This window comes from Equus caballus, chromosome 27 (genome assembly GCF_041296265.1).
Source record: "Equus caballus isolate H_3958 breed thoroughbred chromosome 27, TB-T2T, whole genome shotgun sequence".
Lineage (NCBI taxonomy): Eukaryota > Metazoa > Chordata > Mammalia > Perissodactyla > Equidae > Equus > Equus caballus.
This window is the reverse complement of record NC_091710.1, coordinates 31912960-31928995: the sequence shown is the minus strand read 5'-3', so window position 1 is coordinate 31928995 and position 16036 is coordinate 31912960. Positions and strand designations below refer to the sequence as shown.

General features: G+C 44.7%; 2 protein-coding genes across 5 annotated transcripts in view; one reads left to right on the top strand and one right to left on the bottom strand.

The window, feature by feature from the left end:
• Nucleotides 1-3451: 3451 nt before the first annotated feature.
• Nucleotides 3452-16036, bottom strand: part of MBOAT4 (membrane bound O-acyltransferase domain containing 4) — an 18398-nt gene continuing 5813 nt past the window's right edge. The window contains exons 1-3 of one of the 3 annotated variants that reach the window (XM_070252743.1): nucleotides 14822-15817; nucleotides 7571-7795; nucleotides 3452-5394 (exon numbers count right to left, since the gene is read on the bottom strand). In XM_070252743.1, the coding sequence (XP_070108844.1) occupies nucleotides 4431-5394; nucleotides 7571-7749 (1143 nt within the window). In that variant the 5' untranslated portion in view covers nucleotides 7750-7795; nucleotides 14822-15817 and the 3' untranslated portion in view covers nucleotides 3452-4430. Of the gene's footprint in view, nucleotides 5395-7570; nucleotides 7796-10320; nucleotides 10580-14821; nucleotides 15818-16036 lie in introns of those variants that run through there. The other 2 variants (XM_001494172.6, XM_070252744.1) reach the window with 2 other exon arrangements.
• Nucleotides 14643-16036, top strand: part of DCTN6 (dynactin subunit 6) — a 22879-nt gene continuing 21485 nt past the window's right edge. Inside the window, exon 1 of one of the 2 annotated variants that reach the window (XM_070252717.1) lies at nucleotides 14643-14893. In XM_070252717.1, the coding sequence (XP_070108818.1) occupies nucleotides 14680-14893 (214 nt within the window). In that variant the 5' untranslated portion in view covers nucleotides 14643-14679. The remainder of the gene's footprint in view (nucleotides 14894-16036) is intronic. The other variant, NM_001309312.1, reaches the window with a different exon arrangement.

The window sequence follows — 16036 nt, the reverse complement described above, 5'->3', positions numbered from 1 at the left end:
TTCTTTTAGGCAATTAGTGGGGGAGGTCAATGTTTCTTTCTGAGTCTTCAAAATAAGCCAAAGAGACACATTTTCAGGTGACAAATTCCAATTCCCCCACATCTCCTAAGGATTAAAGAAAGATGGTTTTAAGCCATACTCCATACTAGAAATGACTTTAAAAATGGCCTAGTGATATTTTCACAGTCCAATTCTTAAAACAGTGTCTTCAAAAAATAAATTATTTAGAAGAAAAAAAAAACTTTCTACACACTGAGGAGTGTCCAACTAATTAGGTAGAAATGGTCTGGTGTTCACACCTCTGTCCTTCACCTTGGCTATGTCACTGAGATGCTTATGCTGAAACTCTTATGTTTGGTTCCAGCTTTTCATCTAGAAAAGTTCTTTGTTCCCATTTGCAGTTATATGCTACACGACAGCATTCTAGATACTTTGGGGAATAGAAAAAACAATGGGAACATGTAGTCCCTCTCTGAACTAGCAATCTAGTAAGATAAGACAGAGACACAAAAATGAATCGAAGCTGATTCCTATACATGCCAAAAGAGAAGTATGGGGGTTCATAGGAGGAGAAGATTTGGGGAGCAGAAGTGAGGTGGAGGGATATACCTCGTTCTGCTCCAGCTGGCGGTCCGCTAGCAGGCAGGGGTGAGTGAGTGTCGGGAGCAGGGCTCTGGTGTTGGTCCTTCAGCTTCCTGACCTTCAGGGAGCAGTTGGGGCAGCAAAAGTGGTAACAGGAGCTTCTTGCTTCTGACACCGTGATCTCTGGATCCCAGAGACAATGGAGATGTGAGAGATGCTGAGATGTAGGGTATATTTTAAAGGAATGACCAAGCAGATTTGCTGATGAACTGTGTGGGAGAAAGAAGAGTTGAGGATGACGACCAAGTTTTTGATTATCCATGTCAGAGGATGGGGGGTGAAGAAGTAGTGAGGGAGAATTGGGAAAAAATAACCAAGGTCTGGACCACATATCCCAACTACTGGTTCTTCATATGTTTGTTACCATCATTTGCCTTGTTTAAAACCGTTACCAGGCAAAACAATACTATTGAGACTTGTGACACTTTATAACCTTGTAACTACTTTATAGATTCCTTGAGGGTTGACATTGTGGCACGCATCTTGGCATAGTGGTTACTCTGTGGCCTCTGGGCTCAGACTGCTGGACTTCTAGCTCTTAGACTAGATGTGTAACCTCAACTGAGTTATTTAACCTCTGTTTCATTTCCACATCTGTCAAATGAGGATAATAGTACCTACTTCACAAGGTAGTTGTAAGGTTTAAATGTGACACGCAGAGGGCTCACAGTGATAGTGTTAAGTGTTAGCTGTTATTACCATGTTTCCTACCAGTTCTCTGTACTGCTAAGCAGTTCTCTTCTCATACAAGTAGATAAATTCTTCAAAACAAGACAAAAAAACATTTTAACAATCAAGTCTCATAAAATATATTGCAGACACGAGTCACTCTGTCAGCCTCAGTGTCTCTTGGAAATGCCATAGCCACCTTGCTCCTGGTCATTCATTGCAGCACTTCAACTTAACCAAGAAGGCCTGCTGATTATCTCATAAACGCTGCCAGAGTGCCATGACTCGCGCTTCCAGAGGACTAAGTATACATGATCCTCCCCACCCGCACTCCTGCAACAAACAAGCTTTTCAGTTATCATGGCTTATCCCATTTTTCAGGATTTCTTAATCACCGGAATCGCACATAATACTTTCAAACAACTGGATGAGACCTCCTGGTCTGTAAGGGCTCCTACCAAACCCTTCAGAGTAATTTGGCTGATAAAAGGTTGGGAGGCCAGGGGTCAGGAGGTGTATGCCCACTGGGGCTGATGCCATGCGTAACTTAGCTCTAGTACTTGGCCCACAGAATCGAGTTCACTTGTCCAGGGCTGCTGCCTACGGGACAGACGTTGCTGGCCCCTTCCTTGCATTTGTAGGGGATAAGCATGATTTAACAAAATGCTATCCTGCTTGGGCCAACAAACAGGCCAGAACAAGGCAGAAAGCAGGGGCGGCCTGGGGGCCACTTCTCAAACAAGAGAAGGAAAACATCAAATCCAGTTCTGGAAACAAAGTCAGAGCCATGAGATTAATCATGAGAGAGGTTAACAAGCAGGTGCCACCAGTCACGTGTCAAACTGAATTTGGGAGGCAAGGGGCAGGGTCTTGGGAGTGACAGAATCAGTAACTGAAGGAAAAGGAAACTAAAGTTGCCAGTTGCTCACCTTGCAGCTGGGGCAAGAGCCAGAAACTGAAAGTTAAGTCCTAACGAAGGAAATGAGGACTAGAAGAAGACACGGTCTCCCTGTGCTCTGCCCTCTGTGGACCCCAGGATCTCCTCTGGGCAGACAGATGGCTCCCTGGTCTACATCTCGGGCTCTGACTTTTTTTCTTAGATTAACTCCCTCAAATCACTTTGTTCTTTATAATGTCCAGCTGAAAGAAACCCTTCCTATAGGATGCAAATAGAAAGGGAAGGAAGTAGACGTCTGGTTTAACCAATGAGAGGAGCAGGAATGGCCCCTGGCCATCAATAGGGAGATCGATCTAAAGACTGAATTGCACTTTAAAAGACTTTATTAACCAACTTCTTTTTTAAATTGAATATCCTATCATAAGAGTTTCCCTAATCGTTAAAAGCACTCACTTAAAAATTATTGAAATGCAACATGTATACAGAAACTTGTGCATGTCTTAAGTGTACAGTTTGAGGGACTTTCATAAACTGAACACATGCATCCACGTAGCCAGCTCCCCAAAAACACCTCTCTAAAAAGCATTCATCTTTAATAGCTCTGTAATAGTCCATCATCATTTGTTTAATTGCTTAATTTGCTTAATAATTCTCCTAATTGAACACTTTTTTCTATAATAATGCAGTGATTATTTAAATTTTCTCCCAACTTAGAACACCACCACCACCCCACTTGCCTCTCTGGGCTGGATTCTAAGGAGCATCATTTCAGAGACATGTTTGTAATGGTTTTAGAGTCATTTAATACCCCCTTGGCTGTGTAGTGTTTCCCCCTTGACTGTCCCCAATCCTGGGAAACCGCATTTGTCCACGCTGTCTCTTCTGGGCTATTGAGAGCACTAAGTGGAAGTACAGAACCGTGCTGGTTAAGGCCATTGCAAATTCATGCCGTCTGCTCATCGAGGCCCTTGCTGCTGGCTATGTTACATTCTGTGTGCTACGATTGGGCTGTTTGTCTTAATGAGCGATATTGGCCTATAACTTTCAAAGTGATCTGTAACTTCTAACTTAGTAGTATCTTTGTCAGGGTTCAAAGGTTAAAAGCTTATTTGCAATTTTATATTTTGAGAAGGATACAAATGATGGGTTTTGGAAGCTTAGTTACTTGTACAACGCTTCCTACGGTGGGATGGTTGTAACCCCAGGGTAAGCAGATAATTTTAAGCAGGACACAAATAAACATTTTTCATATAAACAAGTATATGTTTCTTTTAGTGACTACCAGAATAAAACATAATTAGTACGCCAAAGCAAATTTTCACCAATGCCATTGCTTAGAAAGAGGGTAAGTTTTTAAAAGTAAGTTGAGTTAAAGTTGATTTAAAGAAAAATAGTAATTACATAATAGTCCAGATGGCCCGCAGATGTGGTAGCACTGTGACAGTGCTACTTAATTGACACTGCTTCCCTATAACTTGGAGGTCCCAACATCTTTCTCTTGGTGTATTTTAAATCCTAACAGACAAAGAAACAAAGGGAGTTATTTAGGATATGCCAAGAAAAAGGAAGCAGACCCTTAAAGTTGTACTAAAGCAGTGTTTACTTCTTGTTATTGGTGTTTTCATGTGACATAGTTCATGAGTCAGTTTTTTATTCAACAGTTATATAAGTGGTTATCAAGTCTTAGCCGGATTTTCAGTTTATTAACATATCTCGGAGATAATATGAGCCTTTCCATTTTTAGAGCAAATTTTTCAAATTGTGGATAGGGATGGGCCTCTAGTTCATGTAACAAACCAACATGATAATATGATTTAGGTTTTGTTTTGTTGTCGTTTTTGTCTTGCTAAACTCCCATCCAGGATCAAGGGGACCAAAGGGACACTCAATTTTTGGATGTCCACGTATAAACCATTTGCCATTTGGTTCATAGTATGCTATGTTTTTATGTATCACTGTACTTAAAGTTTGCTTCCACACCTAAATGTAAACCCCAAGGGCAGAAACCAGGTCTTTGTGTTTTTTGGATTCTCAGTACCAGAATAAAGGCTTGTTAAAGTAGATATACAAACTTCTATGGCAAGTCATCAGGTATATACATCCTGGACTTTGAAAACGCTTTTATTATGGAAAAGTTGAAACATACGCATCATCAATGCACTGTCTGGCATTTTCTAAACTCTGTTTCATGGATATATAAGTTGAAGGCCAGGGAAAGATGTCAGTTAAATGTGTGCTTTCTCTTTGCTAATAGCAAAAGCAAAATACAATACACCATGGGAAAGACACTGTTGTAAGAATTACACAGCAGCCAGAGAGAGGAGAGGCTCCTGACCTCCACGGCCAGCATTATGTAGGCAATGATGAGCTGGGTGTGGGCCCAGGTCAGAGTTCTATAGAGCAGCTTCATCGGCCAGGATCTGATAAACAATTTGGCAAAGGTGTGAATCAGGTAGTCAGCTTCCACCATCACAGCCCAGCAGAGGAAACCAAACACCTGTCCTGGATGGAGCCCATGCCACCAGGCAGAGAATGCAAATGTCTGCAACAACGGCCAGACCCTGCTGTGCTGAAATACGAGGCGTCTGAGCCACCGAGCTGTGCTTTGGTTCCACTTTCTCGCAAACAGGGATATCCTGTGGGTTGTTTCCAGTGTCCAAATGTCTGCATCAGGGATGTATCCGTCCTCACCAGGGCTCTGCCCAAACTCAGATCCAAAGCCCGCTGCACACAGGAGGGAGTCATCCAGGATCCAGTGGGAGTAGTAGGTGAGTTTGAAGAGCCCGGCTGTGGACCACATGACATAGATGCACTGGAGTTGCCGGCAGTCGGTCAGTCCTGCTCCTGCTCTCACCACTGCCCTCATGACGACCTTTAGGCACTCTAGTCCCAGAATCTGCAGACCCCTCCAGGTCAGAGCCCTGAAAGGGTGCCTGGGACACAAGTTGCTGGGCCCTTGAACACGGGCCTGAAATCTCTGGAAGGAACACAGAGGGCCTCCTAGGAGAGCAGGAAAAAAAAGCAAGTAGCTGAAATAGGGCAGTGCCTTACACAGATGCTCAGACAAAGAGCTTCTGCTCCTGGTGCCTCCTGATGCTGCTGCCAGTTTCCCTTCACAAATGTCCAGAGAGAGGGATGTGACCCTCTGGGTCAAGAGCATGAGGGAAGAAAGAGCGAGGCAGAACCTGAAAGAGATTTTTTTTTTAAGGTAAAAACATTCCATATTTATTTTATCCCATTCCAGTCCCTCACACATGACCCCACAACAAATGGGTGGCTCTGAACAACTAAGACCAATCTCATGGCCTGCAGCACCCTACAAAGACTCTTGGATTAATTCAGAACCAGAAGCCACTCTGGGCAGGATCAAAAGGCAAATGGGGAAATTAATCATTAGTCAGAGAGGCAAATGAAAGAATGAGGAGGAGTATTGTGGGGAAATACTGATGACGACATTTCTAAGAATGGCTTATAAAGATTAGGATCAAGGACCTTGGAGAAATTTGCCATAGAAGAAACAAAAACTTAGTCATGAAGAGATTATGGGAAGTTGGAGAATGTAAGCATGAACCAGTCCCGGACGAAGATTCTGCAGGCTTTGGGATTTGGCTGAGGAATGGTCAAACTACAGGTTCAAGGTGTGAGCTGAGTCATTAGGATTTTGGGGTGTGTTCTTAACCAATTGCCCGAGCTATTCCTGCTTCACCATCACAGAGGAGAGAAGATCCTGCTGGCAAGATTATTGCGGAGAAAATCAATGAAAATTACAGGGACGCACTCTACAATCAGGAATGCTGTCCTGCGGAGAGAAAACAGCACTGTCCCCAACCGCTGCCGTTCTATCAGTGTATCTGAGGATTTAAGGACGACTGACCTCCTCACTTGACTTAAATCCTAACAGTAAGCAAAGCAGCCTCCGAATGCCACCAACCCCTGTTCACTTACCTTCTGTTATGGGCCGAATGTGTCGTCCCCCGACCCCATTCATATGTCGAAGTCCTAACCTACAGTACCTCAGAAGGTGACTGTATTTGGAGACAGAGTCCAAGGTAATTAAGTTAAAGTGAGGTCTTTAGGCTGGGCCCTCATCAAATATGGCTGGTGTCCTTAGAAGGAGAGGAGATTAAGACTCAGACACATACACAGAGGGAAGACCATTTGAAAGCACAGGGAGAAGATGGTCATCTACAAGCCCAGGGGAGAGGACTCAGAAGAAACAGAACCACCAACGCCTCCATCTTGGACTTCCAGCCTCCAGAGGAAGTGAATTTCTGTTGTTTAAGCCACCAGGTCCACGGTACTTTGTTATGGGACAGCCAGAGCAAACTAATACATCTTCCCGTTTCAGCTCTGGCTCAGCCTTCCTCCCATCGGGCCAGATCCTGTTCAACCTACTCCTCCAGCCCCTATCAGGTCTCGGCTTCCCACTGAAACCCTAATTCACCCAGTCAGTTCTCCCTACCCACCTGCCATCTTGCCTTCTCTTCAGACAAGCAAGCCCTGAAGCCTTTAGGGAAACAGTTAGAATAAAGAACAGGATTCCGGGTGTGGTAGGGATGGCAGAGTGAGTGAACCAATGGCAGGCTAGAATCAGGTGACCCACCTCGACAGGCCACAGCCCCAGTTCTCTGAGGGGCCATGGACCCATGCCAACTGATGACAGAGGGAGCCAGGAACAAGAGGCCTCAAGGCCACAGAGATACCTGTTTCCCCCTAATCTTGGTGATCTCACTGACTATGAAAACACTTCTCTAGACTCTAACTAGCACCTGATTTTTTTTTTCTCCTAGTTTGGGTGACTACCCTTCTTCCGAGGGAACAGCTGAGTCTCAGTGAAAGTAAAACTCTTGCACAGCAGGTGCCATGGGAAGGCAGCAAAGGTTTACAGTAGATTTATACTTTCCCTGTCCCGCTGAAGGCGAGGGAAGGCTGCTGGCTCTGTGTCTGAACCACCCACACTGAGGTGAGCAAACTGCACTGAGTCACATCCAGGCAGGCCTCAGCTGCAGCCCTGGGACTCCTGGTTCACCCCCCTTCTCAGGGACAACACTAATTACAGCCAAGAGCCAGACACTGTGCTACCGTACAGGCAACATATAGTGGTTATTAGTAGTCATATAATTACATTTATAGTCATTATTTCTAACCTAAGAGTCTTGCCAGATAAGTATTGTTATACACACACACACACTTTTTTTCAGAAAAAGAAACTGAGGCTGAGAGAGGTTAAGTGACTTGCTCAAGGGCACACTGCTCACAGGTGGGAGAATTCTGATTCAAACTCAACAGCCAGGTTCCCTCCACGATCACCAAGCAAACCCTGGGTCAACTCAGTCCAACCAAATGAGCTGGCTGCTTTACCTCGTGGAAGGAAGTTCTTGCAGATAATACTCAGTATAGTGCAGACCCAGGTGACACAGCGTCTGCCAGCTCATCTGAAAGCAGAAAGTCTGCCTGTGGACTTCCTGTGGGCTGAGCAAGCAGATCAGAAACACAGCACATATCGCAGGGATGAAGACAAGCACAGCAAAGGGACCCATAGCGGCCAAGGCCAGGGCGCCTCCTCCTGCCAGCAGAAAGAGGTACCTGGAAGAAAAAGACAGCCCGTGAGACTGACTTAGAACAGTGTGACAAATGAGTCACTTCAGATGTCATTATTCTGGATAACCCAACAGAGGTAGTCCCCACGTAACTTAGACTAAAGAAATCATCCCGTTATCACTGCAAAGTCTTCCTTTTGTTGTTCTGAAGGATAGAACCATGGGACAAAGAGCCGGAGTCCATTGTAAATGACGTCCACAGGAGACAAATCTCGATTCCCGCCTTAGTGACCCTGGAAACCGCTCTTTAATGTTGGCCATTCAAATGGGAACAATACGTGCCCCTGCCAATCCTGTGGGTGACAGGTCCAGAAGGCTTCCTAGTAGGGACATCTTAAAAAGCTAGTGGTATGCTGCCTGACTGAAAAGTCACGTGGATCCAGTATTGAGGACCTAGGAGAGCTCTCTAGACATCATTTCATTGAGATGGGTCTCTTTTCCTTTTCACGGGGTTGTACTGCCCTGAACCACTGAAGAGAGTAAGAGAGGGAGAAAGGGGACCCAATGCCTCCTTTTGGTAAGTGTTGGAAAACTCAATTAGAAAATCTTTACATCTGCCCTTAATCTTCTCTATTGCACTCTAGGATTTTATGAGTCAGTGGGGTTTTTTAAGGTTGTAAAATACCCACATCAGTGAACTGGTTTGTGGAGCCCTCCTCCCTCGGAAGCCAGAAGATGCCCTGGGGATCTGCAGAGACCTGGGCAAGTTCACATTATGAGGACTTGGGTCTTCTTTCCACAGCATGTGGAGGTCCGTTTGTTTTTTTAATTGGTGCCAAATTAATAAATCTGAACGAAGAGGTCAGGAAAGATATGAAACAAGGACTCAAGGACAGGAAAATTGAGTCAAAGAGGCCTACGTCCTCTCGACCGTCACAAGGCAGGCATATATCATGGCTCTGTGGCATAGTGACATGAATGTGTTGGCAAGAACTACTTTCTTGGGGAGACTGGTAGGCGCCTCAGTGTGACAATCTATTCCACAGGCTCTGGGACATCCCTGTGCTTCTCTTTGAGCCAGCCACCCCAGTTAACTCTGTGGTCCGAGCCTTCACTTCCCTGCCATGGGAAAATAAGGGGGAACACTTACCCTTAAACAGCAGAAGTGGAAGCCTGAAGTAACCCTCCAGCCAGAGGCAAATGCCCTGGGGATTTGCAAACATTAAAATGTGTATACATGCACAATGTAGGATGCATGATTTATGGATGCTTACAATAGGCATTGTGCTAATAAGCCTTTTCTAAGAAATATCTTTATTTAATTCTTAAAATAGCCCCATGAAATAGGCATTATTATTTCCATTTTACAGATAAACTTGGAGAGTGTTTATTCACATACACAAGGATGCTCAAGACATGAGAGACTCAGGACTCGCCAGGCTGTCTCCAAAGCCAGCAATCTTTTTTTTTTTTTTTAAAGCTCCAGTGCATGGTTGTGTATCCTAGTTGTTAGTTTAGTTCTCTATGTGAACCGTTGCCACAGTATGACAGCTGACAGATGGGTGGTGTGGCGCCAAGACTGGGAAACAAACTCGGGCCGCAGCAGTGAGAGCGCCGAATCTTCACCACTAGACCACCGGGGCTGGCTCCAAAGTCAGCAACCTTAATCCATGGGAATTAACCCTGATTTTTGCACGTTTTGCTTTACTGTTTGTGATTCTTTCTCATTAGGAAACTTTTTTTACAACTGCTTAAACGAAGCTAAAGGCCATCAACCAGTTGTGAACATACAGCAACACACCACAGTTTAACCAAACTCAGCAATCCTAATGGAACATTAGACACAGCTAGATTTTACATAAGAATCCCCAATATATAAAAATCCTAATTTCCAAGATAAGGGAATTATTAGGAAGTAGCCCTTTGGCAATGCATTTTCACATTATGAAAGGATATTCCACAAAACTTTTTTAAAACTAGGGACTGTCCCTAATGTATTGAGTTTATTAGCTATAAAAAAAAAAATCAGTTCAATCAAGTTATCAAATCTGTAGCAACAATAATTTTTGAACCCCAGGCTGAGATATAACTAATCTAACAAAATTTGTTTTGACCTATTTCATTTCTCTGAGAAGTCATACAAAGGCATTTTTAAAAATCCCATTTAGTTATAGATTTAATAGAATTTAATTTTATTGGAAATGATAAAATTCCATGAAATCAGGACTGTTCAAGAACATCCAGGACATATGGTGGTGTATAGATGGATCCATTTGGGGTATTCCTGTACCACCTCAACATTAATTTCTCCCGAGTTTATTTTTATCCTTTTTTCACTTAATGGAAACCTACCAAACTCTGAGTAAGTACAGACGTGATGTCAATTTCCAGTTCCGTTTCACTCTATTAGAGATATTCATGATCCAGCAATCAATAGTCAGCGGCAGTGACAATAACTTAAAAACAACCAGTGTGATTAATATTTAATATTCACATCTGCACTCCAGTCTATGTTTTTCGACTTACAATGGTAGTCATAGATGCAAGAGCAAAATTAGCCATCAAACCTACCTGGCATGAGTGGAAAATGAATCCATAGTGCAAAGGTAATTAAATAGAAGTGCAAAAGGAAAAGCGGCCCCTTGATAAAGTGATACAGGATGGAGAAGGAACAGCTGAAGCCAACCCATCATGAACTGGAACAGAAGACACTGTCCTCTCCAGGGTCTGTAACCAGTGTCTTCCTGCAAGAGAAACCTCAACCAGGCTCCCCTTGATTGTTTTATACGGTTTAGGAAGGTCTGGGTGAGCAAAAGGCAAACACAGCACGGGAGATAAGCAGCATACAAGTTGGCTTTCTGATAAAGGGAACTGCACTATGGAAACCAAAACGCATTTTGGGGTTATATCACTTAACAATGTAGGAAAAACATCGCTTTCAGAAGTTCTGGTTTTGTTTACTTTACCCACCACGTTATTTGCCTCTCCAGTCATCGGACTGTCATATTTTCTTCACTAAGTTAATGAAAAATCTCATTTTCCAGTTGTGGACAGACAAGTCACTGGACTGGGGAGGTGGGACAAGAATGTGGGCATGAGGAAAGGAGGCAGGTTCTCAAAGAGGAAGAAGATTCCCCTCCCAACCACCACTGCCCTCCTTGTGCTATTTCTTTTTCTTTTTTCCATAGTATCTGTCACCACTCCTTGTATGTCTATTCCTCAATTTGTGTATTGCCCATCCCCTGCTATAGTGGGAGCTCTCCAAGAGAGGGAATTTCTGTTTATTGGTGTATCCTCAGCACTTAGAACGGCACTGGGCACATACTATGTACTCATAAACACTTGTTAAAGTTAAAAAGGTTTTGTGGAAGCAAAAGTGTAGAGAGGAAATTGCTTAAAGAGAAATTTTCTTTGGGATGTGGGCAAGAAATACAGGAGACACTGCCCAGAGGCAAGGCAAGATCAACAGGCCATCTCTTGGATAGTAGAGTCCAGCTACTGAGCCCCGCGCATCACGGCGCTGTCCCCGACCAGCTGTTTGTCATCTCCAAAGACACATGCAAGAGCAAGCAGCCTTAACCAAAGAACGGGGAGAGTATAGCTTGATACAAAAGCATCTTAAGGGCAAGGACTACCTCTTAGTGAGAGACAGCTCTGCACAGAAGAGAAAACCTGAAAGAAAGCTTCCTGTTAACTGGGGAACTCAGAGCACATATTGCTTCACCTCTCCGAGACTGAGCTCCTTCATCTTAAACTTAGATACAATAATGCCTGTCTCAACAGAATTGTTACAAAGATTCGATAAAGGATGTAAAAGCATGCAGTATAAAGCTGGTTGGCTGAATGTAGTTGAAGGCAAAACAATTGAATAATAAAAATTATGAGTGTTATTGGGCTACAAGTTTATGATAGATCTGTGCCAAGGACTAGGAATATAAGGATATATAAAGATATATAAGGATATATAAGACATGGCCCGTGCCCTCAAGTAACTCTCAACCTACTAGGGAGATGGAAATGGCAACAAATACTTTCATTAAAGAACTATAAGTGCAGTATATCACGTGTGTACTGTAGCAGATAAGTAAAGAAGTAATCATCCACAGAGATAGGGGATTTTCAAAAAGCAAGAGAAGTGGAGAAGTAGAAATGCTTAAATTGGCTTCAGAAGGATGTTTCCAAACAGATGGATAGCTTATTCTGGGCCACAAATGGCCCAAAGACGTAGACAAACAGTACAACAGTTAACGGGGAGGAGAGGGCTCCCTAAGAAATGAATAAGCTCACGTCATATTACACATATTAAAATACAGCCACATCCCCCATTAACTATAATTGCTAGGTGCAGAAGAATTAAGTTGCAGTTAATTTGTTATGAAAAAAATTTATGCTTTGTGTCATTGAATTAAATATTTATTAATTCCTACTTGTACTTTTCTTTTTGCCTTTTGGAATCAGTTCATTTTATTTTCAGGTCTCAAACATTCTATAGGTCCCTGAAAAGCTTTTGGGCCTTGGCACTATACTCAATATTGATAAAATAGTCCTTCTTATAAGCATGCAGTGATGGTTCATTTTGTGTCAACTCAGGCTAGGCTGCCCAAATGTTTGGTCAAACGTGAGTCTAGATGTTGCTGTGAAGGTTTTCTTTTTTTTTTAGATGAGATTAACATTTAAATCCGTAGACTTTGAGTAAAACAGATTACTATCCAAAATGTAAGTGGGCCTCACCCAATCAGTTGAAGGCCTAAAGAGCAAAGACTGAGGTTTCTCAAAGAGGAAGAAATTCCACCTCAAGACTGTAACACAGAAACCCTGGCTGAGTTTCCAGCCTGCAGACTGTGAACTAGAGACCACAAGACCAACTCTTCCCTGAATTTTAAGCCTGTGGGTCTATTTCTACAAATTTCAGACTTGCCGCCCCCATAACCACATGAACCAACCCCTTAAAATAAATGTGTGTGTATATGCCTATATCAATATCTCCCATAGGTCCTGTTTCTTCGGAGAACCCTAATCCACATGCCATGGAAGTCTTTCGAATTAATTTAGACAGAAAAATTGCTTGAGAATAGATAGGTGTTTACATGCTTGGGGATAGCAGAATGTTCTCAATTCATCCATACATTAATTCAACAACTTTTTTTTTTTTTTAGTATCGACTCCGTGTCAGGTACTGATGTGAGTGCTGAGTAAAGAGTAGGGACAAACTCACCTGGCCTTGCTTTCATGGTACAGTCTTTGGGGAAGATAGTAAAATAATTAAGCACAGCTGGTGCTGGTCGCCACCCTTATCCCAGGAAGGAAACCAGGCAGGAGTATAGCAGGAGGGACCTATTTCTGATGGGTGGTCAGAGAGGGTTTCTCTGAGTGATGGTCAGTTCTTTGTATCAACTTAGCTAGGCCGCAGTCCCCAGTTATTCAATCAAACACCAATCTAGGTGCCGTTGTGAAGGTATTTTGTAGATGTGATTAAAGTCCATAACCAGTTGATTTTAAGGAAAGGAGCTTACCCCAGATAATCTGGGTGGGCCTGATTCAATCAGTTAAAAGGCCTTAAGAGTAGAACAGGAGCTTCCCTGGAGAAAAAATTCTATAAAACAGCAGCTTCATTCCTGCATGAGAGTTCCAGTCTGCCCTACAGGTGTCTTGCCTAGCCAGCCCCCACAATCACGTAAGCCAATTCCTTGCAATAAACCTCACAATATACATCTCTTGGTGGTTCTGTTTCTCTGGTTGAACCCTGACTGAATGATACACTGAGTATGTGAATTTGAGACTTAGAGAGTCAGAAGCGGGGGGGCGGGGCGGACGGCAGGTGGAAGCAGTTTGGGGCGTAGAGTCAGCTTGGCTTCTTGGAGAATGGAAGTGTGATTAGAGAAAGAGGAACAGGAAATTAAAGAAGAGACAAGTAGGCAGGGGCTGGATCTAGCCCAGAGATAGGTTATGAAAAGGAGTTTGGGTTTTAAAAGGAATAGGAAGCAGGGGCTGGCCCCGTGGCTGAGTGGTTAAGTTCGCGCGCTCCACTGCAGGCGGCCCAGTGTTTCGTGGGTTCGAATCCTGGGCGCGGACGTGGCACTGCTCATCAGGCCACGCTGAGGTGGCGTCCCACGTGCCACAACTAGAGTGACCCACAACTAAGAATACACAACTATGTACTGGGGGCTTTGGGGAGATAAGCAAAAAATAAAATCTTAAAAAAAAAAAGGAATAGGAAGTAAAATAACTGGATTTGGTTTTTAAAGGACGATTTTTGCTAGAGGAGAACGGCTTGGATGGGGGGTGAGGGGCAGGGATGGGAGCGTGAATTTAGAGGTCAAGGGTGGAAGGAGCAGACAACAGAGGAGAGATGGCGGCTGGGATTAGATTAGAGAGATGATAGAGTAAATGATGCAAAGTGGAAGAATGAGACTCCAGATGTAGGACCAGCAGAACTTGCCGGTGAACTATGCCTAGGATGACTCGAGTTTCTGGCTTGAGCAACTGGGTGAATGGTGGATTCCTTTACTGAAATGCAGAGAGGGCGAGGGTGTAAATCGAAACCTCTGTTCTGGACTTTGAAGGTTTGATAAGACTTTGAGGCGCCTAAGGGGAGATGTCAAGCAGGCAATCGAATAACCAGGTGTGAAGCTCGGCAAAGAGGACAGAACTACAGATATTAACCTGAGAAAGCCAGCAGATAGAGGGTACTTAATTTATGGGAATGACGCGCTCACCCAAGACGAGATGAGCTCACACTGAATGGGGAAAAGGGCCCAAGGCAAGCAGGAGGAATCCTAGAGACCGAAGAGGCTAAAAACGAACGGTAGGGTATAGTGAGGTCATAATGATGTGCATTGGATTGGACTAAACAGCTGCTTTAAATACGAGTTTCTCGGTCCCTGGACTGCACTAACATGAGCGGGTGGCCATGCACCGCTACCTTGCACAATGCGGCCCACCCGAGTAGAGGACCCCCCGCGAAGCCGCGCCGACCCCCCCCCCCGCCCGCCCTCCAGCCCCGCCCACCCCGGCTCCGCCTGCTGCCAATCCGGCCAGGCTCTCCAATCGCTTGCAGAGATCATCGCTTTACCCAGGCGGTTGTGTCGATCTCCGCTCCAATTGGAGACAGGGGCCAAACCATGGCGGAGAAGACTCAAAAGAGGTGAGTGTGTGGATTGAGAAAAGCCTAGTCTCCACTCTTCGCAGGAGTTGAACGTGTGCCTGGTCGCCAGTGGTGGGGACTGAGATGGTGTCTTATCCTGGGCGTTCGGCCTAGATGGTTCCTAAAGCCCTGACCTGGCGGCCGCTGAGGGAGGAGGCGACGGAGTCGGGGTAGGAAGGCCTGGGAAGGGATGCGGAATCGGTGCCGGGAAGGTTTTTGTTCTTCCAACCCTACGCCGCCTTGCCATCCCTCCCCCGCAACGCGCCTGCGCGGAAGGGGTCTCCGGGCGGGGCTGCGAGGGGAGGCTGGCGTGGCCTCCTTCGCGGTACCCAGAAGGTCCCCTCATCCTTCCGTTCTCCTGCACTTGGTGCGGCGTCCACGGGTGGCCTGTAGCTGCATTCTCTGCCCTGTGCTCCGGGACACCCACTTTAGTACTGGCCACACCCCAGTCCCTTCCTGCCTGTCACGGGCGCCGTGTGTGTAAAGTGATGCACGGTCGCTTGTCAAAAAGGAGTTCGCACCCGGACTAGGACTGTTGGAGCCGTTCTCCCCGGCGTGGACAATCTCTTTAGCAAACGTGTGAGGACAGGGATTGTGGCTTCTTCTCCAGCAGTCTTCATTGCTAGGCACTGTTGGTGGAGAGGAACGGCTTGGATGCGAAAAATGAAGTTAAACTGTTTCCCAAAGCACCCGTGTCGAGCGCCCTCTACTGACTCTTTTTGAAAAAGAAAACCGACAAACATTGTTTCTCGTGCCGTAAGTTAAAATTTAGGGGTTTTCTTCTGTTTAGGCAGGTAACTGTAATCTTTTTTCATAAGCTAAAGAGGAACAGATCTATCATAAATATTACGCACAGTATACAGTAGCGTACAGTAGAGGTGAACGTATGAGTTGTTATTTTAAAATGTCTTCTCCCTGCTGCCTGCGCCCCCTCCACCCCCCCACTCTGAAGTGACGGAGATGTTTGGACCACGTTATAGTTGGTCTAGTGGTGAATTTAATTATTTCTTGCCTCCCGGAGAAGTATGCTGATTGTGACACAGACTGCGTGGGGCCTCTCCCTTAGGCATAAAACTGAAGACAGAGGGGCACTTGTGAATCGCTCCTATCCTCACTTGTCCTTGACAAATTAAATGTTGGATA